The sequence below is a fragment of the Lutra lutra genome, chromosome 9 (assembly GCF_902655055.1).
Source record: "Lutra lutra chromosome 9, mLutLut1.2, whole genome shotgun sequence".
Lineage (NCBI taxonomy): Eukaryota > Metazoa > Chordata > Mammalia > Carnivora > Mustelidae > Lutra > Lutra lutra.
Window position 1 is genome coordinate 136,411,903 of NC_062286.1, and position 27,885 is coordinate 136,439,787.

Genomic DNA, 27,885 nt, shown 5'->3' on the forward strand with positions numbered 1-27,885 from the left:
CTAGCTCTGAGTAGGGGTCACCCAACCTCGGTTTGGTCCCTCCTGCGAACAAGAACTGTCTATTTCTGAGGCTGTCTTTGTGCCTTTGCAGATAGGGCAAATTAGGAAGATCTTCCTTGAAGGAAGCAAAGCTGCCTCCCTCATGACCTCTGCTCTTCAGAAGGGCTATAGGACCAAGATGGTGTCACACACATCTTCCCTCTGTCCCTGTCCTGCGGTACCTGGGGCAAGTCTCAATTTGTTGGAGCTTCAGTTTCCATGTGTGCGACAGTAGGGATCTCATTATGACATGTGCGTGATAGTACCTATTTCATTTTTCCTTTAACAGGATTAGGACCCCGTCTGGCAGCCTGGTGCCCCATGAATGTCAGTGGGTATCAACCCAAGCATGCTTCAGGAGGGTCGTGCAGTCGGGGCAGTGAGTCCAAAATCTGTTCCCCCTCTTCATCTTACTCTATAGGCAGCCCCACTTAATGGTTTTGAGGGTGAGCGCCATTGCTAGGCTACTGGGGCATAAATATGGGCCTGGCATTTACATAAGGGAGGACGTATCTCATGGGTGCAGGGGAGTTTAAGTGAGTTAATCCGTGCATGCGGCTTAGAGCCTTGCCGGGCACCAGAATTTATCAAGCACCTGCTCCTGACGAGGCTTTGGGGGTACACATATTAATGAGGCCAAGCGTTAGCCCCTGGGAAACTTACATTCGGGCGGGAAAGACAGGCTCAAACAAGGAAAATGTAGCAAATGATATCACCAGGATGCCAAGGAAACCGGAGGAAGCTCCTTCTGTAGCTTAAGGTAGGGCAGTATCCCTCCCTGCCTATGCCAAGGTCAGGGCAAACCATGGCAACACCGCCACCCGCACAACAGAAAATCAGCTCTTCTCGGGTAAGAGATGGGGCTGGAGAGGCGGGGTGGGCGGGGGCTGTGATAAAGTGGAATTTCCTCTCCTCCTAAAATCAAACACCGGATCGAGAAGAGAGGGCGCGTGCTCTCGGCAGGCTGTCCGCGAGGTGCGGGGGCGGGCCGGGGCGCGCTCGGGGTCCGGGAAGAGGGGAGGGATCGGAAGGGGAAGCGGGTCCGGCCAGGTGGGCGGGAGAGGCGGGGAGGGGTGCGGTGCGCTCAAGGGTGTCTGCCCGCGGGTGGCCGCAGCCGGGCGCCGGGACCCGCGCGGCCCCTCCTCCTGGGGGGGCCCCACCCCTCCGCGGTCCTCCTTCGCTTCCCTCTACCTCCTTCTCCTCTCCTCCCCCCTCTCCCCCCTCCCCCCTCCTCCCGGGCCCCTGGAAGAGGCAGGGCTGGAGCCCTGAGCAGCCGCCGCTCCTCCTCCCCGCAGGCCGGCGGATGAGTCAGCTGACGGCGGCGCCCCAGCCTCTCCTCGCCGCGCCGCGCGCTCCGCGCTCCCCCGAAGTGGCTGCGAGCCGGCCGCCCACTTTCAGGGTTTGGGGGACAGACAGAGTGGTGTGCGCCTTCTAGAGCCGCGCCGAGCCGCCGCCGGAGCCGCTTCGCCGTGTCAACTTTCTCCCCCCACGTCTGCTCCCGACCCGGCCCTGAACCCGCCCCAGAGCCGCTTTGGGCGCGGGCGCCTGGGCGAGGGGGGTCGCCGGCCGTCCAGGATGGCTTCCAATTTTAATGACATAGTGAAGCAAGGGTACGTGCGGATCCGGAGCAGACGCCTGGGGGTAAGTATCGATCCTTTTCCCCCCTCCCCTTTGCTTCTCTCGGTGCGTTCAATTGTCTCCATCCTCCGCCAGCATCCCCGGAGGCCGGCGCAGAGTCGGCGGCCGCGTGCGGGCGGATTGCGCGGCGGCTTTCTCAGCCGAAAGCCACATCGCCTGCGGCTGCCCCTGCGAGGCCGGGTCTCGGTATGTCACGGATCTATCTTTATCTCTCGGATGACTTGGCTTTCTGATGGTGGCCGCGTGTTTGGCTTCAGGAGCCGCTGGAGCCCATCGCCTGGAAACAAATATTTCTCGGTAGCCAAGGGAGTCGGAGCCCAGAAAGCCGGCTGGGGGTGCTGAGCCTGCCGGATGCCCCCGGTGCCCCTCTTCCCACTCGCCGCCAACTTAACTTTTCCAGGGGATGGATGGGAGGCTGAGAAAGAGGGCAGGCGCTCTCGCTGCGAACGAGGTCGGTGACCCTCTGACCCCAGGGAGAATTTGCTGCCCAGCGGAAGGTCTCTTCCGGCGTCCGGTCCTGGACCATGACCCGCCTCTGTCCCAGGTGTTGGCCCAAGGCGGTGTGGGCTGGCCCTCGGGCAGGGACAGCTCGGGGTGGATCTCCGAATCTGATTTTTCTCTGGTCCTTATCCGGGGTGGTGGACTTCTGTTGCTGTAATACACACAGGAAGCCCACTAGAAGATTCTTTGGGGGTGGAACATAACACCTGGTGCAGGGCGGGCTCTCCCTAAATATGGACCACGAGAAAGAATGAATGCATCTGAGGGTACTTGTTGGGGACAGAGGTTGGCACAGGGATGGCTTCTCTCTTAAAACTCCTTCTCTTTTGCCCCCATTCCCTTTGCTCTGCCTTGATAGGACTTCAGAGAGAACTCATTTTGCTTCTCTTTGAGATTGAGTGATGAGGAAAGAATTCTCCAGAGACGGGGAGGATACTGGAATGATTTTTTTTCTCCCCAGATTCCAACCTATATCATTTCCCTTTGCCTTGTGTCAAATATTGTTGCTGGTTTTTGTTGTTGTTGTTGATTGGGTGTGTTTGGATGCTGGCATTGGGGGGCAGAAAGTTTACTTTAGTAACATCTGAAATCATATCCCCAATGATGTTCAGTGGCCACACTGGGAGTATATTACAGTGATAAACTGAATGTCTTTCCCCACAAATACATGTCATTAGCATCTTTCTGTGCCTTGGTTTTTGTACTTTCTTATGTGTTAGATAATTTTACTGAAAATTGAAAAGAAATTTCAAAGTGCTAACCAGCGAGGGAGGATGAGAGGAAACATCTGTAATTATTAGAAACTCTTGCCTGATTTGTTTTGACCCTTTGCTTGCTTGCTTGCATTTTTCCCCTGCTGGTTACCATGTTTCAGCAATTATGTCCCGTGCTATTGTGAATATATACATAGATAATTAGGAAGAAATGTAACAGAATTTACCAGTCCCTATCAGCCCTGTGCAGGTTTCTTTGATCTTTTCTGCCATGCACATATTCTCATCAGCAGGAGCAACTACTGTTAGGGTACTTACTTAACTTAGTGACTCATGCAAAGGGCAAGAAATAATAGGAGTTTTATGTTTATGATAACCTTAAGGGCCAGCTGAATTGTTACCCTTTTAAAGGGAGCACTAAAAACACCATTCTAATTTTAGATTTACTCCATCACGTCAGTTGAGGAAATTGATAAGAGACATCCATTCTGTGTTAGGGAGCATTCCAATAGGAGGAAGACATGCATTATTAATGCACAAAATGTGAATTATTCATAAGGATCAGGGTGTATGCCAAATTGTGACACGTGGTGATTTATTTGAAAGACTAGTTATCCTAACTTCCTAGTTTATGGTAATTGAGATTATTTTTCTATAGTATTACAGCTGACATAATATGGTCCTATAAATATTGTGCCAATGTTTACAGACAGATATTTGAAGCAGAAGGAAAGGAAATACAATTTAGTTTGTCCTCATCTTATATTGTACATACTGTATATTGGATGCCAGCAAGCAGTCTCCTTTCTCAGGATTTCTTCATCTTGTCTGTGTTACTACTCAAGTAGATTTGAGTATGTACGGAATGATGCTTATTGTTCATGGAGAGAAAGGTCAAAGATGTAATCAACAAAATCTGATTGTACTTATTAATAATTTATTAATACCAGTTTATTTTTTAAAAAGTCTTCTTATGATGTAATTGATTTATAAAATGAAAGAGGCTGATTACACAGTTGTCAGAAAACACTACAAACTGAAGTTTTCATGGAGGTCCCAAGTAGTGAGGAAGAAGGCTTCAGGGAACGGTATGGACCCTTTGTCCAAAGTGAGGAATGTCAGTGGTATTAATCCAGTGTTCATAGAGCCTGGAACAGCATGTGTCTTGTGTAAATCTCAGCCAGCACTGGGGCATCACTTCTAGTTCAAAGGGGCACGCATACATGCTCGTTGGACTACAGGGTGATGTGTGACTTTGCCGTTCATAAGCCTCTTGAGGAACTACTATGACATAGTCATTTTATTAATGGAATCCGGACAAATATCTGTGGATTAGAACCATGTTTGGGAGGGTTTATAATTAAACAAGAAAACAACCTTTCATGGTAAGCAGCTGTTGTGCCAAGGAATGTTCCCTCAGACTTGGAAAAGGAAGAAAGAGCCATTTCTGCTTCTATTACTCATGAACTCCGTGACCTTGACCTCTCTCGGCCTCAGTCTCCTAATCTGTACAATGAATACTATTTCATGATGTTGGAAGTATTGACTAAGATCATATCTGTGAGAATGTAATGAAAGCGTAGCATTGATTCTCACTGTGTTATTTGATGAAATCAAAGGTGAGTTCGGATTGGCGGAAGGATATGGGGATTATAAAATCTCTTTATGTCCAGAAGTGTCCAATGGTATAAATGGTTTTTCAGATCTGGATGTTTTCCTTGAGTGAAGTTTTTACAAATTCTGTACATTTCAGTGATTTTACAGTGGGACACGAGACATTTTAAGACTACCTCCATTCACATGAATGAAAGATAAATGGTCACGTTTAGTTGGGATCCTATACAGTTTAAGTTGATTAAGCAATCATTTTACATACAGACTTTTTTCTGTAAACATCAAAAGGCTTAATGAAATTCAACTCCTTTAACTCAAAAGTCTCCGTGTCTTTACATCTGCATTCTCCAGCCTAATCTCCGTTGGTTCATGGAGGTCTCGAGCTGTGTCCTGGATGCAGGGTTTGCTCAACAATGTCTGTGCCACAATTTAGGGGGCTCTGGGAAGGGGGAAGGGAGCAATTGTCTACAATTATCTGGTGAATCCACAGAAGGCACTAAGAATGCATTCTTAGAGGCGTGGTGAATCAGGCGATTTGCACGTCATTAACCTGACTGAGTTTACATGGTGTCCTATAACTGGCCTCACTTGGTTTCTTACTTTGCAACAGAGAGAATTTCCAATCAATAATTGCATGCTTCTGAGTTTAAGCTCAGACCTGTTCACCTCATCTACATGCAGTCTCTCGATTACTCGCCTTTAAATCACATGTTGATGCGTCTGTACACCAAGGGCCTCTTCTGTCTAGCCTGCCTTTCCCACCTGGACATTTAAGAGTTTCATACTTAATGCGTCCGAACACTTGGCTGTTTCCTCCAAACCTTCTCCTCCTGGAGCCTGCATCTCCGCCACTAGAGGTCCCTGCATTTTAGTTGTCCTGCTTAAAATTAACCAGGCAAGCAAACGAATAGCAAGCAAACCTCTGTTGCCCTTCTGTCTTCTCTTTCCAGTCTTCCCACAACCAATCCAGCACGAGATCCTGTGGGCTGTATTTTTGAAAATGCATCTACAATCTGTCTTTCATACTATCTGCCACTCCCATCCTGGTCCAAGTCCCCATCATCTCCTTCCTATAATGTTATAAAAATCTCCTCATTTGTTCCCCTGGCTCTTCAAACCACCAATGCCTTTCCATGTAATTCAGGGGAAAAGACTTAGATGGGCTCAGAGGCCCTTTGCTGACTCAGAACCTTTTCTCTTGCTGTTACCTCTGGGTGGAATGCTGTTCCCCCCATATCTCTTCCCAGCTGGCTCCCTCATCCCCTTCAGTCTTGCCTCAAATGCCACCTGCTCCCTGAGGCCTTCCAGATACTTAATTTTATTTCTTGCCTCCTCCTCCCCGATATCTTTTTCTGTTTCTCTTCCCCCATATCCCTTCCATTTCTTCTCTCTAGACTTATCACCCCCTCACTTACTGGACTTTATTTTACATGTTGATTGCCTGTATCCCTCAAAGAGCACATGAGGCTCTGCGGGGCTGTGACTTCTCTATCTTTTAATTATAGCTGAATGCCAGTGCTGAAATCATGCCCAGCACTTCATCAACAGTCTTCTTGATGAAGATTTCTTGAATGAATGAATGAATGAATGAATGAATCACTGTGAACTGGTTTAAGAGCATACACTCTGACCTGAGGCTGTTAAAATCCCAGGTCAGCGACGGGTTATATGGATTTTTGGTGAGTTCCTTAATATTTGTAAGCGTCAGTCTTCTGTAAAACTAGGGAGACTCATAGTACCAAGCTTATAGTCGGTCCTCATAAAGGGCTCCACACAATGCTTGACACAACGGAAACCTAATTCATGTTTATTACTGCCCTTTCTCACTACCACGGCTGTTAGGGATGATGAGGCTTAGGTGGTTATTACGTTTATTTACTGCTTCTTCTGGAATAACTCTCATCCTTAAAGAACTTGCTGTTTAATTGGGAAAACAGACTTAATACATGTGCAGTAATTAACGGATAAGCACAAATATTGCTTGACAGCGATGCTAGGTATAGAAGGAATATTTGCCTTTGTAAGATTTTTCATGATCCTTGGATACATGGAAAAGATCATCAGAGACAAAGAAACTCATCTCCATGAAACTTCAGTTTGAATGAGCTCATCAGACTAGGGGGGATTTCTGCTAATTTAGGGGTCTTTCTCTTGGGTGCTAGAGAATGGATTTGAAGAACGGGTTAGTTAACGGCCAGAGTTTAGGCAGAAATATTTTCTCACTCCTTTGCTTCCTTGTTTGACCAGACCCAGTATGACAAAGCAGCTACAATATTCCCTTTAGGGCTTTGGGATCTATAGATGATCCACAGATGACCCACCGTTTTAATGACAAAGTTAGAGTCATAACATCGAAATTCAACCATTCAGGAAGCTACATGGAGCACTGTTTTTCATCCTCAAGAAAAAGAGGCTTTGGGGATAACTTTGTAGTGGTGAAATTCATGATCACCTAGACTGAATACACCGGCCTGTGTCCAGACCACTCAGCGTCTTGGCCTCATGTGAATCAACTTCTCCTATTCCTGTGTCAGAAGTGCTTTGCAGCTGGTATTTTTGTCATATTTACACGATGGTCTGTGTGGATGTTATGATTAATGGTGCATAAAGTCCAGCCTTTCATCATCCTCGCCCAAATTGACTTAAGCAAAGAATGGCCGATTTAGTGACTTCATGTGTAGACATAAACGAGATTACTGATGGCGTGATTGTCCCCACATCTGCCATATTTTGCTCCACATCTGCTATATTTTTTTAGCTATATTCATTGACTAGAGATATTTATTTCTTAAGCAGCTTTGTAATTTTTATGAGAAATCATGATCTTGGGTATTTTAAGAATTTAGTTTTTCATTTGGGCTGTATTTGCTTTCATTTGTTTTATCGTTCATCAGATATTTATGGAGTGCATACTAGTACCAGATCAGGGTAAACCACCTTAAATAAGACAGGTCCGGTCACTGCCCTCAAGGGATTGATGGTCTGTTATTGGGCTTGTATTGTTAACATGAGATTAATATATTCACTGTACTTAAGGATGAATTAGTCTGAGTAATAGATACAATATTGAAGTGCAAAGATCTCTGCAGAAACCACCCTGTTCTGTTTTTGTGAAATGAGGAAGGTCAAATTTGATTTTCCTCTTAACTCCAGGAATTTGATTCCAGTTGGGTGGAAATTAAGCCTTTGGAGAGTCTAAGCCGGGAAGAGATTATGGTGCCTCCTTCCTGCAACCTCTGTTCCTTTGAAACTCAAAATGAAATTGTGAGTTTAGAAATGCCACAGATATGTGTGAATGTTGGAAGTTTTAAAATAGCTTCTTTCTAGGATGCAGATGGCTAAATTTTGAGTAAGTATCTGGAAGCTGATCTTTGCCAAGCAGTAGGGGGGTTGTCTTTATTTTACTAGTGTTCTGTGTCTTTCTTCACGCCCTGGTTCCCAAAGAACATAAATGTTAGCGTGTGTGTATTATGCTCTTGTGTGGAGTCCTTTAAGTAGGTTCTGGGGATAGAATGCAGGTGAACATTCTGGAGTGACACTTTATAGCTTTTATCAGATTCCTGGTGATGTCCAGACCACCCTGCCCCCAGGCCTCTCACCTCCCACCCCCTACAACTTCAAAAGGTTAAGAACCCCTGTCTCATTTTTTAAATGTTTTTTTAATTTTTATTTTTCGATGATGGTAGAGTCACATGCAATTGTAAGAAATAATGCAGAAAGATCTCTCATACCCAGTTCCTCCCAATGGCAATATTCTTCAAGTATATACTATAGTATTACAACCAAGATACTGACATTGGTACAATCAAGAGAAAGAACATTCCCTCACCACAAGGTCCTTCTTGTTTTTTTTTCATAGCTTCCCCTACTGATCCCCCTCCCATGGCCCTAAAGCCTTGACAACCACTAATCTGTTTTCTGTTTCTATAATTTTATCATCTTGAGAATATTATAAAATGGAATCATATGGCGTGTAACCTTTTGAGATTTGGGTTTTCTTTTTTCCTTTTTTCTTACTCAGCATGATTCTCTGGAATTGTTGTGATTGTTTTGGGTATCGTGGTTCATTCCTTCATGTCCCATGGAATGGATGGACCATAGTTTGCTTAGCCATTCATCTGCTGAAGGACATTTAGGGTGGTTTCCATTTTGGGGCTGTTACAGAAAAAGCTGATATAAATGTTGGTATACAGATCTTTGTAGGAACATAGGTTTACATACCTTCTAGATAAATGCCCAGGAGTGCCACTGTTCGGTGGTATTGGTATTTGCATGTCTAATTTTTTAAAGTAACTGCTCAACTGCTTTTCATAGTATTTGTACTGTTTTATGTTCACACCAGCAACATAGAATCTGGTTTCTCTGTGTTCCTGCCACCATTTCATGTTGTCACTGGGTTTTGGTGTCCCTACTATTTTTTATTTTAGACATTCTGATATATGTGTGGTGATAGCTCATTGTGGCTTTGATTTACATTTTTGTAATGGGTAGTGACATTGAGCTGCTTTTCATGTCTTATTTGCCAACTGGATATACATTTTGATAAAATGTCTGTTCATGTCTTTTGCCCATTTTCTAATTGGGTTGTTTGTTTTTTTGACTGTTGAGTTTGAATGTTCTTTATATATTCTAGGTATCAATCCTTTCAGACCTGTGGTTCTTAAATGTTTCCACTCAGTAGGTAGCTTGTCTTTCCTACCCTCTCAACAAAGTCTTTCACAGAACAAAGGTTTTTAATTGTGATGAAATCCAGTTTATTCCTTTCTTGCTTTTGTGGATCATGCTTTTGGTACTAACACTTTGCCCGGCTCAAGATCCCCAATGATTTTTTTCTAGAAAAAAAAATTTTTTTTCTAGAGTATTACCTTTTTACATTTAAACCCATGATCCATTTTGAGTTAATTTTTGTGTAAGTTGCACATTTAAGTGTAGATTCATTTTTTGCCTATGGATGGCCAATTGTTGCAGCATGCTTTGTGGAAAAGTCTTTTCTCCATTGAGCATATTTATGTGTTTTTATTCTTAAGTCATTTATTCTGTTCCATTGCTTTGTATGCCCATATACATGTAGCAGTATGTCTGTATATGTCTATATGTATAGCTATACAATAAACTTGAAACAGGGTAGACTAATTCTTCCCACTTTATTTTTCTCTTTCTCAAAATTATTTTAGGTATTGTTGTTCCTTTGCCTTTTGATATGGAATTTAGAATAATTTTGACTGTAAAACCGCAGATATTGCTGAGACATGCTCCCTCCCTCCCTATCTCCTTTTCTTCTTTTCTTCCTTCCTTTCTGACTTTCATAACTGAATTGATGCATTATTTCTTTCCATGGTGGAAATAGCGTACATTTGAAACTGACACTTTTGCTTGGATCTCAGCTTGGCCACTTACTGATTCTATGGCCTTGAGAAAATTGCTTATTCTTTCTGAAATTTTGCTTCATCATGTACAAAAATGAGGATAGTAATATACTTCTCACAAAAGATAAGTATATCAAACTCTTAATCCTGCACCTGAGTCATAGGAACTTAATGAATGGTGATAATGTTGATTTTTATTTTTTTATTATTGAAAGATTGAGGTGATATTTGTTGTTCATTGTCTATAAGAACAGTAAGCTGGTAAAAATAAATTCACTCATCTCAGCAGAAGTGTCATGGTGTTGGTAATGAAAAACAGAAAGCATTTAGCTTTCCTCTTGCTGTTAACTTTAGTAATATTGGACTCATTTTGGAGTCACTCCTGGAACACTGTGTTAGAAAATATAGAATTGGCCCATACCTTTGATTCAAAGACTGATCACAGTATTTTTTTGCCTACCTACTCTAATAGTGGCCCTCAAACCTGGGAACTGTATATCTTGAGAGAAAGTAATTATTAGGGCAGTCAGTAACATCGAATCACAAGATAAGAAAAATGTTACTTCTTAATCAACTTGTCTCAAAGAACAGATGCCTTGAAGTCCTTTTACTTTTAAAATTTTATTTATTTTGTTTTTATTTTTAAAAGATTTTATTTTACACAATCTCTGTACGCAGCATGGGGCTCGAACTTACAACCCTCAGATCAAGAGTTGCATGCTCTACCAACTGAGCCAGCCAGGCACTCCCTGAAGGCCTTAATAGGGAGAAAACCATACTTAGCTGCAGAGGCTTCAGGTAACAGTCCTATGTTTTATTGTATTCATTAACTTCATATTGCATTAAATTTTACATTTACCTTCAAGGGATATTGGTTTTCCATTTAAGATAAAAATGTCTAGCTTCCTCCTTAAATAAGCTTATTTAATTTTAAAAGTAAAGTTGTTTAATGGATTGCTAACTCATAGTGCAAGCATACCACAGAGTAGCAAAAATTAGGAAGGTAAGGGCTCCTGGGTGGTTCAATTGGTTAAACTTCTGCCTTTGGCTCAGATCATGATCTCAGGGTCCTGGGATCGAGTCCCACATCGGGCTCCCTGCTCAATAGGGAGTCTGCTTCTTCCTCTCCCTCTGCCTGCTGCTCCCCCTGCTTGTGTTCGATCTCTCTCTCTCTCTCTCTCTCGCTGTCAAATAAAGACAATCTTAAAAAAAGTATGAAGGTAGGTGGTGGAACTCAGTATGGCACAAATCCAAATGTTGGCCTATGCATGACTGAGCTTGGGAGACTCAATGACGATTATACTTCTCTTCTTAAGTAGGTTCCTCAACCCTTATATGTAAAGCTTATACTGACTATATTGCTTGATTCTATACAAATACTTAAAAAATTGGTTCCTAAGAAAAATATCCCAGGTACTCAACACATCCTCTTTTAAAAATTCCATCTGATATCACCATAATGTATATGTTCCTTCTCACCTTAAAAACCTCCAAAAATTTATCTCAAATTTGCCTAAACCTTTATTTTGTCTTTTCTTCACTAATGTTTACAGTGAATACTTTAGTGGTTAACAGAAAGAAAAGTAAGTCTATCTTATGAATGGGATAACTCAAATTAAAGCCCTGGTTTAAGTTCAGAGCTTTTCCTTAATACAAGTTTCACTATTTAGGAAAGCAATTAAAGCCTTAAAATGCATTTTATTATCTTAAAGCCACTCAATAAAAGAACTTTATTTTAAAAACCTTCAAGAAATCATACCTCTCTGAATACCCTAGGAAAACTGACTCTTCATATGAACAATTTCTTTACTCCAGGTTTCCATCTCGTGGGCTAATCTGCAAAATAACCACTTTTTAAGCCCAAGTTGTATTATACCAACAGTGACCCCAGATCTAGATGTTACGAAACTGGGCTAGTTCTCAACATCCATGAATTCAGATGGAAAATGTGGTTGAAGTGAAGTTTGAAAGGAACATTTCCTGGGGAGTTTGCCCTGAGAGGTCTTCATCGGTTTGAACAGATCTCCATTAATGGCTCCTCTTTTCTCTGAATTTCTCCTGCACGGCTCTCTCTTGGTCTCCAGATTTTAACTTTATAATTCCTGCCTCAGAACAACCTGCCAGGACCACCGCATCTAAAAAGTCTTTTTCTCACATCCCTCTAGAGCATCCTTCTAATTGAAGACTATGAATAGGTTTTTAAAGATTTTCTTAACTTTTGTGCCAGATACTTTTCTTCAAAATATTTTTGTAGGTTATTTCTTCTCCTACTAGGGTTTAAGTTTTAGGAGGCCAAAGACCTTAGCTACCTAGTTCACTCTGTATCCTCAGCTCTCTGCCCATAGTAAATGTTCAATATTTGCTGACCAAATGAATGAGTGATTTTGCTACAGATCAGAATAGTAGAATGAGATATTTACATTATATCCCACTCAATTTTGCTGTAGATTTTGTGCTAGAGTGGCAGAATGTTCTAGAATTTCTCATAATTGCGGTTGGTATGTAACCTGCAAAGGCAGTATCAGGGAATATAGCAATTAATGCTGGAGGTTTAGACTGACCCCCTTAAAATTAAATCTTACTTGGTTTCTTTTTGTGGTAGGCAATATGTATATTGGATTCAGATTAGAAAGTTCAAAGTTTGTACATTGAACAATAAGATTTCCTTTGAACTTTGTTCCCAGGAATCTAGTTCCCAGAAGCAACCACTGTGAATATTCCAAAATAGTCTATGTATAGCTAGTTTTGTATGTGCATGTGTGTGATATATAATTACATACTCTTCTGTGCTGTGGGTTTCTTATTCAGTGATATATCATGCTTTTCAATTATTAGACAGGATTCCAGTGTATAAATAAATTCTGTCAATTTATTTAATTACTCATTCTTCTTTCTCCCTTTTATCTATTATTAAAGATGGGCATGAAGAAGGTGTTTTGTGCCCATTTTACAGATCACAAGACTGAGTGCCTGAGAGGGTAAGTTTTTGTCCAAGTCACATAGCTGGTATACAGCAGAGCCTAAGTTTGAGTCCTAGCTGCCAGTCTGTTGTGGAAAAGTTGAGTAATTCTTTTTCTTCCCTGTGACAAGCAGTGCCACAGATGACCCCTCCTCCCACCCAGTGGTGAGCATACTAGTAGATGAATTCCTAGAAGTGGGACTCAGTGTCCAAAGTGTATTTACACATAAAGTTTTATCAAAGTTGCCTTGCCATCTATGAGAATGCCTGGTTCTTCTTATCTTGCAAAAGTATGCTTTGAGAGCTTTTCTGAGGTGTTGCTAATCCAGCGGGTGAAAGACGGAGCCATTTATGTACGGATTTTCTCCAGTCTGAGGTTGAGTTCTTGGCAGTTTTATAATTAGAATCTTTTCAATTTTGTCGTCTTTTTTTCTTTTAGGGTAACATTCAACTTTAGTTATTACTAGGATTTAGTAAGGAAGCAAGGATTTGCTTTATTAGAAAAGCACCTTTGTGGGAAAGGCTATGCAGAAATCTTTCATGTAGAAGATACAGTAAATCATATGTTTACTGTGACTGTGTTTTTAATTTTTATTCTAAAAATAGAACTATAAAATTAAAAATTTGATCAGTATCTATTGGGTAACAAGATGTTTACTGAATCAAATAAATAAATATTGACTAATACAGCCTGTATATATTAATGCAGCTGGTGTCTTTATTAACCTGGTCATATTTACCTGTAAGATGCTTCAAGTGGGTCTGGCTGGGAGGCGGGATGAGATAGCTAGATGCAATTTCTGAATAATCCATTTATGTGGAATATTAATATCCTAGATATTAAGAACCACAAGTCCTTGCTTAGTGCGGTATCTTGAACTTCTCTTCATCTTTTTTTTTTTAAGATTTATTTATTTTATTTTAGAGAGAGAGCGCGAGCAGGGGGAGGGGACAGAGAGAGGGGGAGACGAGCTCACTCCCACTGAGCGCAGAGCCTGATGCAGGGCTCCATCCCAGCATCCAGAGATCAGGACCTGAGCTGAAACCAAGAGTTGGAGGCTTCCCTGACTGAGCCACCCAGGTGGAACATCTTCTCTTTTCTTCTTCCTCTTTGTCATGTAAGTCTTGTTATCTTACTGCTTCCTTCCATCTGTAATGCCCTTCTCAGAGTGGCTGGCCCTCACTTCAGTCATCAGCTTAGAAGTCACCTCCCCAGGGAACAGTTGACCATCCGGTTGTGGGTGTGTCCCCTCCCCCCCCCCAGTATTTTCGGTCTCATCTCCTTTTTGTTTCATCCAGAATCACATTCCTCACGACTGTAATGATCTATTAGATTACTCATTTCTTTATGTCTCATTTTTTTCCTACTTACCTCTAAACATCAAGAAGATAAAATCATCAGTTTTGTTAACGGCAGAATTCTCCATGGCTCAAGTAGTGTCTGGGCACACAGTAGGACCTCAGCCAACATTTAGGTACAAATGAAACTCTGAAACAACATTTGGCCTATTAAATTATGAAGTAGACAATAACCCTCACAGATAATGTATGTATGTATTTATAAATATCAAGGAGCTCCAAGAGTTCTGCGGTGTTCCGTTGCGTGATTTTTGGTTGTAGCCATTTTTCAGGATCCAGTTTGTAGTCCTTAGTGCAGGCCCGGCATGTGGAGGAGAAAAACCTGGCTGGCATTAAAAAAAAAAGGGCCTTTCTTTTGTTCTGTCCTAGTGCTGCCGGCCATCTGCTGTGACCAGAGCTTGTCATTGAACTTCTCACACCTCAGCTTCCATTGCAGCAAGACGGAAGTATTAATGTCTGACCTTTCTGTCTCACCACCTGTCTACCTCTGAGCCAGAGTGCAGTTGTGGGTGGGAAGAACATGCCCAAGCACATGAAACGTTCTGTTTCGTCCCAGGCAGGTCTTCCCAGGGCCCCCTAAGTGGAAAATAGAAGAGAAAACTTGGATTCCATTGAGCTATTTGGGTCAGACCCAGGACAAAACCAGATAACTTTGTAAATCTATTATTTACCTTGAATTTCAAAAGATAGAGTTGACTATCTAGTAAAAAAGTAAAAGAAAAGAAAAGAAAAGAAAAAAGGAAGGGAGGGAGGAAGGAAGGCAGTCCACTTTAGCTACAACAAAAGATTGCTTTTATTTTTTTATTTTTTTATTTTTTATTTTTTTTATTTTATTTTTTTTTTTCAGCATAACAGTATTCATTATTTTTGCACCACACCCAGTGCTCCACGCAATCCGTGCCCTCCACAATACCCACCACCTGGTGCCCCCAACCTCCCACCCCCCACCCCTTCAAAATTCTCAGATCGTTTTTCAGAGTCCACAGTCTCTCATGGTTCACCTCCCCTTCCAATTTCCCTCAACTCCCTTCTCCTCTCCATCTCCCCTTGTCCTCCATGCTATTTGTTATGCTCCACAAATAAGTGAAACCATATGATAATTGACTCTCTCTGCTTGACTTATTTCACTCAGCATAATCTCTTCCAGTCCCGTCCATGTTGCTACAAAACTTGGGTATTCATCCTTTCTTTTTTCAAAAGATTGCTTTTAAAATAATCTATCTCTCTGTGTGTGTATGTATCAGTTCTTTTAAACTAGTGTTTTACATTACATGTATGTGGCAAATAAATAGAACAGTGCAAAAAAGAATAGAGTGAAGAGGCAGTTTCGCTCCTACCCCATGCTTGTCTCACTTCCTAGGCATACCATTCTGGGCAGATACTTGTCTATTTTTGTAGAGATATGTGTGCATAGACATACATAAAAATGCAGGTGTTTTTGTATAGTTCATTTTGTACATATGGGTTCATATTTAATATTGTTGTATACCCTGTCCCTTTTCTTCTAATTTATGTTGGAGGACTTTTTAGCACCTTTTATGGATGCCCACTGTTCATTTATTTGGCCATTTCACAATTTCTTTAGTTAACACTCTTAATGGACACTTGAAGGTAATGTCTCGTTTTGACTAATTAAACGGTAAAGCAGGGCACATCCTTGTTCATACCTGTATACATACACAATACTGTATTTCTAAGTTAAATCAAAAAAGGAGTTTCTCTTACAAAGTGGTGGACCTCACAATTTTGATAAATAGAGCCAATTTTCCTTCAAAGAGATTGTTCCAGGTATGTTCCCACTGAGAGTGCTCAGGAGTTCAGTACTTGTTTCTGCCAGTTGTAACTTGTGTGTGTATCTGTGAGTGTGTGTGTGAGTGTGTGTGTGTGTGTGTGTAACTCTTGAAGGGTATTCTCCTGCCTCCATTCCTTGGCTCAGTCCTCCACTCCCCAAATCTATTCTGCTTACTAGAAATTGATCACCTAAAAAAATATCAAACCCAATCCTACCCTAATTCTATTTTTAAATATTCTCAGATGCCTTCCCCTTACACGTAATTATTCTGTAATGTAATTCTATACTCAAGACACTCTGTGGTCTAGAGCCTGCCATATCTCATACCATCCATATCAGTGTTCAGATCAGTGCACCCCCAAATTGGTGCTAAAGGCAACTATGCCATTTCTAGTTCCTTCACTGTCCAGGCTTTTTCCTTTATTACTATCCATACGCCTGCTGTTTCATTGATTAAAAAGTTCTTCCTTTTCCTTTTACTTTCTCTATTTTTTTCTCACCCCGAAAATCCCAGCTGGGATGTCCTTGATTTGGAGATGCTTTCCCCGACACTCTAACACCATCCCCCATCTCAGTGGTGGGAGGTCCCACTTGCCACATGTATCCCGTTACATTTAAATTAATTGAAATAAGATAAAATTTTAAAAATTAAGTCCCCTAGTTAGACTAGCCACATTTTAAGTGTTCAATAGCTAGATTTCTTTAGCGGTTACCATCTTGGACAGTACAGGTTCAGAATATTTCCATTGTCCTAGAAAATTCTGTTGGACAGTGCTACCTTATGTTTCTTCATAACACTCATTGCTGTTTGAAGATACATGTTTTGAGAATATTGTTTTAATGATTGTACCCTCACTAGCCTGTGAGCTCCATAAGGGTACAGCTTGTCCTTGTCTGGGTCCTTGCTTTTTCCCATTACAGAGGTTCTACAATTGGTGAATGAATGAGTGAGTGAGTGAGTGACTCTTTATTGTGCTTCACTGATCAGTAGACCTTCTGGGAAGGGGCCGAATCCTCCATGCCTTTACCCAAGTCCCCTTCACATTCCAGTTGGGAGTCTTAGCAGAACCCTCATTCTTTTTTTTTTTTTTTTTAAAGATTTTATTTATTTATTTGACAGAGAGATCACAAGTAGATGGAGAGGCAGGCAGAGAGAGAGAGAGAGAGGGAAGAAGGCTCCCTGCTGAGCAGAGAGCCCGATGCAGGACTCGATCCCAGGACCCTGAGATCATGACCTGAGCCGAAGGCAGCGGCTTAACCCACTGAGCCACCCAGGCGCCCCAGAACCCTCATTCTTATAACATCATGATCCAGGAGGATTTGAACTTTGCCATTGGGCTTGATACTTCAGCATCCATTGCCTAACTATCAACAGGTTGCCCAAGATTGGGTTAGACCTGTGCAGTGGGCATCTTAGTGGGCCTCCCAGATCTTCCTCCCCATCCCTCCACTCCCACTTGGAACGGAAGCCTTTCTTTCTCCAGCTGGGAGTGCTCAGAGTGGTTTAGACTGACAACTTGCAGCTATGCCCCCTGCTTCTCCCAAAGAGAGCTACATGGCCAAAAGCCAAACCTCTTTCCATGGGACACAGCCTACACTCAAGACCTGCCCCATTTGGGATGACTCTGAGTGGGTGGTGGATCTTCAGAGGGCATTGTGGAGAGTGGGTCACAGTTGACATGCACCCTTGACTCCCTCCTAGGTATTGCTCTTGAGAGCCCTTCTCATTGAACTTCCAGAATTCAAATCTCCTTCTTAGAATCTGCTTCCCAGGAAACTCAACTTGCAACAATCTGACTTATAATTAAAAATCTGCAGCTTTAGCTCAGCCTTCCAAAGAAGGATCCGTGATCTTTTGTAATATGTTTTTGCTTGATTTGTTGGCCCACGGATTCTGATTTTTACCTATTGTTCTCAAAACTAAAACGATGCGTTGATTTAATTTTCATAAAAAGTTTGGTGGCTTATTTCATTTATTAGGTTGTTAAAATGGTCCAGTCTATTCAGTAGAATCATCTGATAAATGAATTAAAAAAATACCTTAGCCACTTTATTACATTGAATCTGGACTCCATAAATTATTAGTATCAGCCTTGATTTTTGTTTTGTTTTGTTTTGTTTCTTGGAGGAGGAAGCTCCAAATAAACAGTAGGCAAGATTTATATGCATATTACTTTAGCGTTTCTTGCCTGAAAGTCTTGATTTCAGTCCTTTTTCCTGCATACCTGTTCACACTGTCATAAAAGGGGAGTGCTGGTTATAGCTTTGTAGCCAGAGGGAAGATAAATGCTTTTGTCTGTGGGTGTGATTCTACTTTATTCCTGAACAGGACACTTGGCCATCACGTAGCCCACTCGCTGAGAGGAGACAATTTGATTTTTCTTCCTAGCTGTCAATTTCATTGGGCAACTGTGAATTTCTGGGGAACATTTGTAAAATAGATGGAGTTACAGAAGATATGCTGACTGGCAGATGTTTCGAGATTGATTAAAGATTTAGAAAGAAGTACATTTCCCCAGGCTGCTGGGCTCCCTTTTAATGAGATTGACAGTTTTACACATGAGGCTGAAAAAGTTCTTTATCATACAGAAATAAATGTCTAAAGTTAAATCCACTTGAGAGAGATAGATACAGGATAAAGTGTGTGTGAAGGAGATTGGACATTTTACTGGTGTTAACTTTGAAGCTTATTTTCTAGAGAAAGATGAAGTCGAATATTTCAAAGATGAAAAAATCCTTTTGTTAGACTAATTGCTCTAATATTAACTCAAAGAGTGGGGCAGCTTTCCACGAGTTCAGGTCACGCATTCCAGGGAACTTGTAATCATGATTTTCGATAGGCTTTAGGCACATGGAGATAAAAATTAGCAACTTTTATTTCATCTTCCAAAGGTTCAAGCTGAAAAGGCCATTGGCATATTGGTTGAAAAAATGACTAATAAGGAGACTATAAGAGTTATTAAAACATATTTCTTACTATTCTCTGACCTAGAGAGGCATGCAAGTGAAGGTTATACTAAATATAATATATAAAAAGAATAACGTCTTCAAGTTTTGATGCTAGAGGATAGAGAAAAGAGCCAGAATAAATAGACATCCATAATAAAAACAGTTTGATACTGACGTTTCTGATCCCTGTATTTTACTGATGGGGAAACTGAGGCCCTGAGAGATTTCATGACTTCTCCAGAGCTCTGGCCCCTCAGGAACTGACCTGTGAGTCTACACCCTGGGGGCTCAGAGCATAAACCTCGGTGACAGGTGGCAGACAGATCTTTCTAGGCCGCAGACTTACTGTAATTTTGTTTATGTTTCTTAATCTCTCTTAATTTGTTCTCTCAGTTAATTGGTGTCAATAATTATGGTGCCTATCTCATAGGGGTGTGTGAAAATTACATAAAATAATTGATGAAGTGGTTTTCATAGCTTGTAGGCTACTTTGAAAAGCAGATTTTGAAGTTGGAGAGCTAGACTGCTTTGTTCCCATGGATTTGTAAGCCACGGCCTCTGCCAGGAGCGTCGTGGGTGCTTAGTGAATCAAGGAGTGAACACCAAACACCAAAATATGAAGAGGCTGCTACTTGGAATTACCAAGGCTAAACTTGTGATCCAATTAAAATGTTAATTTAAATAGTCTTGTGTTCGAAGGACATACTGGTATTTTACCCTTTGAATTCATATTTCCAAACTCTTATAACTAAATTGTGAAATCATGTAATTGAGGTGTTGGTAAAGGCAGGAGTGGGCGGTTGAAAGGTGGTGTAATCTGCTGTAAGGTGAAAAATTGCCCACCGAAAATCGGAAGCCTTCGAGTTTTGCTCTGTTCTGCTTTACTCCATTGTTGTATCTTCTGGAAGATTGTCCTGATACCTTGTGGTGTATGAGAAAAAGCAAATGGCAGGAAAAAAAAGAGGAATTTTGGTGCACATGTATTCACAGAATATATTACTGTGTGGGCATAGAAAAGTGAAGAAAGAAATGGTTTCTGGTGGTAACTATTAAAAATGTAACCGTGCTTTCCTCTAAGAAGTGGGACTGGTGCAGGTAAGGTGAGGTGGGTGGTCATCTGCTTTTTACTCTTATGCTTTTCAATTTCTTTATTTACCTGTTTGCTTATGTATTTTTATGATGCACATTCATATCTTTTGTAGTATAACAAAAACAAATATTATGACCGTAATTGGCTATAGATAAAGAACAAAGAACATTGGTTGGGAGATGAGACTCTTTGTGAATTCATTTTATTTAAAAATATATTGAAAATGCATCTTTATACAAGGGCATATACTTACATATTGTGTTGTCCTAAAAGATATCATCTAGTAATGGCACTGACCTTTTATCTTATGTAGCTGTTGGGACCTTGGACAGCAATGGATCATGTTCATTCATACGTAAAGCCATGCATTTGTCACTTCGACTGTGTATTTTCCTTTGCAAGAGAGCTAGCAAGGCAGCGGGACCTCCTGCACCTTAGCATAATTATTATGGCTTGTCAGAAACATTATAAGACATCTTCCCAATTAGAATGAAATATACTTTCCTTTAGTGATCATTATTAATGTTGTTTTAATTAAGAGCATTGATAGCTCAGGGTTTCAGCCATATCTCACTCGCTGTGGTAAATTTGAGGATTAAATGGTCTTTTCACATACCGTATTATCAGAGGGACAATAGCAGCTCTAGTCAGTCAAGAGAGAAAGACGGGACTGGGTTCTTATGCTCAGATATTTCAAGATGACTGATTTGGTAGTGAGAGACAGTGGTCAGACTGAGAAAATGGGAAAAGGAGGCTGGGTCAGATTTTTAGAGCAAATGAAGCTGATTTGGAATTGCAAGTTACCTTGATAATTTGTTCACTTCTAGTTTCCTGTGTTATTTTGCAAGTGTTGGTGTTTGCTTTTATGTAGCAAAATTACATGAACTGTTTTTGAATTGTGGTCCCAACGATCTGTCTAAATTGCGTAACCGACATATATTAAGACTATAATATAAAGCAGGGAAGGAGAGGATTGTGCCCCTCTGAGGTTTGAATCCTGTCTCAGCCCCTTACAATGTGCTGTCCTTGTCCTCAGTTTATAGATGAAGGAGCTGGGCTTACAGGGAATCATAACCTACTCAAGATGGCTTAGCCTAAGTAAGAACCAAAGGAGCAAAAGAGTTGAGGTCCATGCTTGTCTCTGTTTAATCTCTGTCACACTAATGCAGGTCTCTATACACAGTCCTTGTAATTTTAGCATCAATAATAGGACTAAACTGAATGCCTTGAAATGCTACTATAGGACTGCCTCTTTTAGATATTTTCTTGACCCATTTTATTTATCCAAGAGTCTCTGAAAATGAGAAGAAACTTCATACTTGCTAATGAGCAAAAGAACTAAAAGAACTGCATTTGAGTAAAAACCAAAATTTTATGACCATGTGAATGTCATACAACTGGCTTGAAAGATAGTGGAAAGACGGTACAGCTAGGGTGTCTGAGCATTCTTTGTGTGTTTATTTATTCCTTAAGAAATAGACCGTTGGACTAAGCTAGGTTCTATAAGTGGAATCTTTAGAAGAATTTTAGTAACCAAGATCTTTTCATTCAAATTAAGTTTGAACACTGGGCACAATGAAAATAGGAAAGACTACATCAGTGTCAATAAAATGATTTCTGTCTTTTTTATTGTTACTGTTTTGCTGGGTTTTCCAATGGTTTCCCTGTAATAATATAAACCTAAAACCCCAACATGAAATTATTATTTTAGTATATATACTTTACATTTTTTCCCATACCTATCTAAAATTTCACTTTGCCAAAAGCAAGGGACACAAGGGCAAAATTGAACTATTGGGACTTCAAGATCAAAAGATTTTGAAAGCAAAGGGAACAGTCAACAAAACCAAAGACAGCTGACAAAATGGGAGAAGATATTTGCAATTGATACATCAAATAAAGGGCTGGTAGCCAAAATCTATAAAGAACTTACCAAACTCAACACCCAAAGAACAAATAATTTAGTCAAGAAATGGGCAGAAGACATGAACAGACATTTCTGCAAAGAAGACATCCAAATGGCCAACACACACATGAAAAAGTGCTCAACATCACTTGGCATCAGGGAAATACAAATCAAAACCTCAGCGAGATACCACCTCACACCAGTCAGAATGGCTAAAATTAACAAGTCAGGAAAGGAGAGATGCTGGCGAAGATGTGGAGAAAGGGGAACCCTCCTACACTGTTGGTGGGAATGTCAGCTGGTGCAACCACTCTGGAAAACAGTGTGGAGGTTCCTCAAAAAAGTTGAAAGAAAGGTTCCTCAAAAAAGTTGAAAGGAAGGAGCCTAGATGTCCAACAACGGATGAGTGGAGAAAGGAGTGGCATGTATATATAATGGAATATCATGTAGCCATTAAGAAATGAAATCTTGCCATTTGCAACGACATGGATGGAACTAGAGGGTATTATACTAAGTGAAATAAGTCAATCAGAGAAAGGCAATTATCATATGATCTCTCTGATATGAGGAATATGAGAAACAAGACAGAGGATCATAGGGGAAGGGAGGGAAAAATGAAACGATGAAAGCAGAGAGGGAGACGAACCATAAAAGACTCTTAATCTCACAAAAAAAACTGAGGGTTGCTGGAGAGGAAGAGGGTGCGAGGGATGGGGTCGCTGACTGATGGACATGTGCTATGGTGAGTGCTGTGAATTGTGTAAGACTGATGAATCACAGACCTGTACCCCTGAAACAAATAATACATTATATGTTAATAAAAAAATTAAAAAGATAAAATTTCACATCCTTGCAATTATTACATACTTACAATGTCATAGTCTGTGTATAATATCTAAAATGGATTGTTTTCTATTACAAATATTCCCCCAAAGGGATACATAATTTTTAAAACCATAATTTTGAAGTCTATAATACTCCATTGAGTAGGTACATGATTTACTTCCTAGTTAAAACAGCTAAATTGTTTCTAATTCAGATAACACTCAGGCTTATAATAACTTCGACCATGTTTTGGATTGTTCCCTTTCAATGGAGGTGATTAGGAGGCTAGAAAGTGTGAATGTTTTTATGACTCTTGATATACATTGTGAATTAGCTTCCTTATGGGCCACACCAATTTACATCTCTGTCAGCAACATCTGAGGGAATGAAGACCAGTTTTTAAGACTAGAACTCTGGCAGCAGGCCACAGATGAGCTGACGTTCTGTTTGCTTTGCAGTCACCCAGTCACTGGTGATAGGACTGGGTTGAGGATCCCAAGTTCTACAACAAAGTCATACCTCTAGGCCTTCGTACATGTTTTGGCTCTTAGCATAAGAATATACACAATGTTTTAGGGAAACAAAAGCAAAAATAAACTATTGGGACTACAGCAAAATAAAAAGCTTCTGTGCAGTGAAGGAAACATTCAACAAAACTAAAAGACAACCTACTGAATGTGAGAAGATATTTACAAATGACATATCAACAAAGCGTTAGTATCCAAAATATATAAAGAACTTGTAGACACCCCAAAAACAAATAACCCAATTAAAAATGGGCAGAAGACATGAACAGCAAAGAAGATACACAGAGGGCTAATAGATGAAAAGTTGTTCCTCATCAGTTACCGTCTGGGAAATGCCAATCAAAATGACACTGAGTTAACCCCTCATGCCTGTCGGAATGGCTAAAATCAACAACACAGGAATTGACAGGTGTTGGCGAGGATGCGGAGAAAAAGGAGCCCTTGTGCCCTGCTGGTGGGAATGCCAACTGGTGCGGCCACTCTGGAAAACAGTTTGGAGGTTCCTCAGAAAGTTGAAAACAGAACTACCGTACAATCTAGTGATTGCACTACTGGGTGTTTACCCAAAGAATACAAAAAACACTAGTTCAAATAGATACATGCCCCCCCCTTTATTTATAGGAGCATTATTTACAAGAGCCAAATTATGGAAGTAGTCCAAGTGTCCACTGATTGATGAATGGATGAAGGATAAGTGGTGTGTACACACACACACACACACACACACACACACACACAGGAATATGATGCAGCCATAAAAAAGAATGAAATCTTGCCATTCGCAATGACACAGATGGAGCTAGAGAGTGTGATGCTAAGTGAAATAAGTCAGAGAAAGACAAATACCATATGATGTCACTCATCTGTGTATTTAAGAAACAAAACAAATGAACAAAAGGGGGAAAAAAACAAACCAAGAAACAGACTCTTAACTATAGAGAACACACGGATGGTTACCAGAGGAGAAGGGTGTTGGGGGATGGGGAAATCAAATGATGGCGATTAAGAGTACACGTCTCACGACGAGCGCTGAGTAACGTGTAGAATTGTTGAATCACTACATTATACACCTGAAACTACTATAACACCTCATGTGAACTAACCGGAATTAGAATAAAAATTTAAAAAAAGGAATATATACAGTGTTTTGTGAGTTCCATAATTCAGGCCCTCTGTAAATTCCCTAACTCATTTAGGAGTTTTATTATCGCCAGAGAAAAATGAAATAGGCTCTTCAAAGTGGTGAGCTGAGCTGTGTTTAGCACATTAATAACTGCTGCAAGTGATTTCAATGAACTTTTTGGTTTCCTTTGTTCCAAAACTGGAGAGAGGACACATCACATCTATTTCTGAATTTTGAGCAAACTTCACATTCCTCAGTTAATACTCGGAGTGTGGTTCTCTTGTTATGCTTGCCAACAGTGGAAAGCATCACATTTGGTTTTGTGGCTTATGCCCTTTATTGATTATTCTCCATCAAGAAAGCGATCTGCATCGGCTCTGAAGTTGGGAAAGTGGGAGCTTTTCTTAGTTGTGTCCTGAATGAAGGGTGCACCTCTGGCTTTTAGTCGTCTGTGCACAGCACTACCAGAAACCACATTAGCAATCGAGACCTATTTCATAATCATTATACCAGTGATCTGTTCCTTCCTGTAGTTTAAAGTATTTACTACACTTATTTGCATGTGTGGGTCCGTGCATTTCACACATTCATTTATTTATCCAGCTCCTTTTTCTTGAGGACCTATTATGTGCAAGGCTCTGTTCTTAGTGCCAGTAGAGAAGTGGTGAATCAGAATAAACTGGAAAGATAGGTTAATGATAGATGCACTTGTTTAATCCATAATGGTAATGTTACTGTAACAGTTTTGCACTATTTGATTTAAAATTTTTACGGGATTCACATGTCTGAAAATTCAAACATTAAAAGTTAGAACGGAAACACAATGATAAGTCTTCTTATAGCCACAACAATATTATCCAGATGGGCAATCAGTATTACAGTTTCTTATGTGTTTTTTGAGGCACATAGCAACATACACACATACAGGTAAGTTCACATATGTGTTATGTTGTATACTCCATTTTTCTACATCTGTGGCATGTGTGCCTATAAGTTATTCTGCATCTATCCTGTGTTGCTTAGTAAATTTGGAACACCTCTCCTCATCATTACTTATAGAAGATCAGGCTCATTTCTTCTTTTGCCTGGCGGCATGGTATTCCATTGTGTTAAATATTATATTAACTTTGAATTCTTGAGAAGATTCATTATCTCATTTCTATTTTTATAAATAGCACTGCAAAGAACATCGTTGTGCAAAGGTTTCATTCCTTTAGACTTTATTTTTTTTTCCTCAGTAAGTGTAATTGTGAATTTAAAGTGGAGTGAATTTTTAGGGCTCTTGAAAAATATTTTTAAAATTATAACCCGGAAGTACAGATCCACAGTGTGCACAGAATACTGTACTTTGTATAAGAAGTGGGCAGTGTAAGGCTATATATTAATATTTGTCTGTATGTGCTTGTGTTTGCATGAGAAACTAATAAATGTGGTTACAAACAGGCACTGGTTCAGGAGATAGAAAACAGAGGAGCCAGGATGATCAGTATATACCTCTGACAGTTCAAATTTTGAACTGTGTGAGTGGCTTAATTATAAAAATCGTGAAATTTCAATTTTAACTATGAAGTTAAGAATTGAAATGTAATTCTCTATTATACTGCCATTTTCAAAATATGGATATGAGCAGCTTTTTTTTTTTTTTTTTTTTTTTTTTTTAAAGACTGGTCTATTGGAAAGTACTACCATCAAGTGAAATGTGGGAAGTCACAAAGTCCACATGGCCATGAATCTTGTTCACTGGTAGGATCTAACTCAGAGGTTTGTTGCTTCCGTCCCTGACTCTTAAAAACAATGGAAAGGTAATGGTGTATTTCCCAGACCTCGGTGATTCACGTGTCCCCTCCACAGTCTTTATCATAGTTGCAGACAGCCTTGACTGGTTAACTTTTCTTTATGCTTATTACATTTTCCAGAAGTAGCCAATATGAAAAACCAGTGTCACCTTTCGTATATAGAAGCTGTGTTAGTTTGCGTTCCATCAGAGAAGCAGAACCAGGAGGAGGATTTGTTTTCAGGAATCATTCTTAACACATTTTAGGATCGGGTTTACAGGGTCTGGCTGTGTCCGATGCTGGAGGCTGACATCAGAAGTAAAGATGGACACAAAGTGGTAGGAAGCAAAAAAAAAACTGGTGCCTGTGATGACAGGCTGGAGCCTCTGATCGACAAAGCACCTAATCCACCATCTTCAACAATGGGTGTGTCCTCCAAGGAAAAGATGGGAAGATGGTACCCATCATCAAGAAGTTAAACAGACACTTGGCCCAGGTTTCTGAGAAGCTGAAGGAGGATGTGGCAGGAACCGAAGAAGCTGCAGCCCAGCTGTTGCCCCATATCCACAATGTGAACCAACAGAGCCCAGACAATACCTGACGGTCAATATGGCGCCCTGCGCTGAGCATCCAAGGTGTAAAAAAATACAGAGCTTCACCTCCTCCTTCCAGATCTTGTGGTCCCTACTCTGATCTTCGCAGGGAAGGCTTTTCTTTGAAAAGTATTTCTAGCCTAACTGAGCTGACCTAATATGAATCTACCCCAGAAGGTAACTACCAAAATAAATGCCTTGAAAACTAAGCAATATTATCGAATTCTAACTGGACACATCGCTCACTAGAGGTACTGATCCTGAAGCCCTGTCTTTGTTGCAGAGGAAGATTAGCACATTTTAGAGAAATTTTATAAACTCATTACTAGCAACTGACTGGAACATTCTCCTTGACTCATTTGGAAGGATCGAAACAACAAAATGAGTATCTTGCTCACTGTGAGAGTCCGTGTTATTTAGTGCCTTTGCCAGTACAGTTCTTTCTGGCCCTCCCACAGTTCAAGGAGTATGTGGTGGTGAATAGAGATGGTGCCATGCTCTTGCATGTCACCTTCTTAAGTGAAGGAAATAACAAGGTGGACAACAGTGTGGTAGACAGGAAAGGACAGAGCAAAGCTCCAGATGTGATTTTATCAGCTGTAGACCCAGCTCCTGGGAGACCTGCCTTGAGTGCACCCTTGAGTGCATAGGTCATCAGCATCAAAGGCTTGTTGGCTCTTGAGGGGTTGGCTGGGAAACGAGCAGAGCCTGGCTCAGGTCTCTGAGGGTTGGTGGCCGTCTCCACTCATTGGAGTTAAGTTATTGCCAGGAACTGAAATGCGGGGAAAAGGGAGCTAGAGCAGCGTTTGGAGCAAAGATTAAGAATTCAGAATTGAGGGGCGCCTGGGTGGCTCAGTGGATTAAGCCTCTGCCTTCGGCTCGGGTCATGATCTCAGGGTCCTGGGATGAGCCCCGTATCGGGCTCTCTGTTCAGCAGGGAGTCTGCTTTCCCCTCTCTCTGTCTCTGCCTGCTGCTCTGCTTACTTGTGATCTCTCTCTCTCTCTCTCTTTGTGTCAAATAAATTAATTAAAAAAAAAACCAAACCTTGAAAGCTCTTCTTATAAAAAAAAAAAAAAGAATTCAGAGTTGAAAACGTTCATTTTGACATGCCTGTT

The 27,885-nt window shown here is 40.8% G+C and overlaps 1 protein-coding gene across 3 annotated transcripts in view; it reads left to right on the forward strand.

Annotated features, from left to right (window-relative positions):
* Nucleotides 1-1,136: 1,136 nt before the first annotated feature.
* Nucleotides 1,137-27,885, forward strand: part of DOK5 (docking protein 5) — a 156,581-nt gene continuing 129,832 nt past the window's right edge. The window contains exon 1 of one of the 3 annotated variants that reach the window (XM_047746338.1): nt 1,137-1,680. In XM_047746338.1, coding sequence (XP_047602294.1) covers nt 1,615-1,680 — 66 coding nt within the window. In that variant the 5' untranslated portion in view covers nt 1,137-1,614. Of the gene's footprint in view, nt 1,681-1,980; nt 2,129-27,885 lie in introns of those variants that run through there. The other 2 variants (XM_047746335.1, XM_047746336.1) reach the window with 2 other exon arrangements.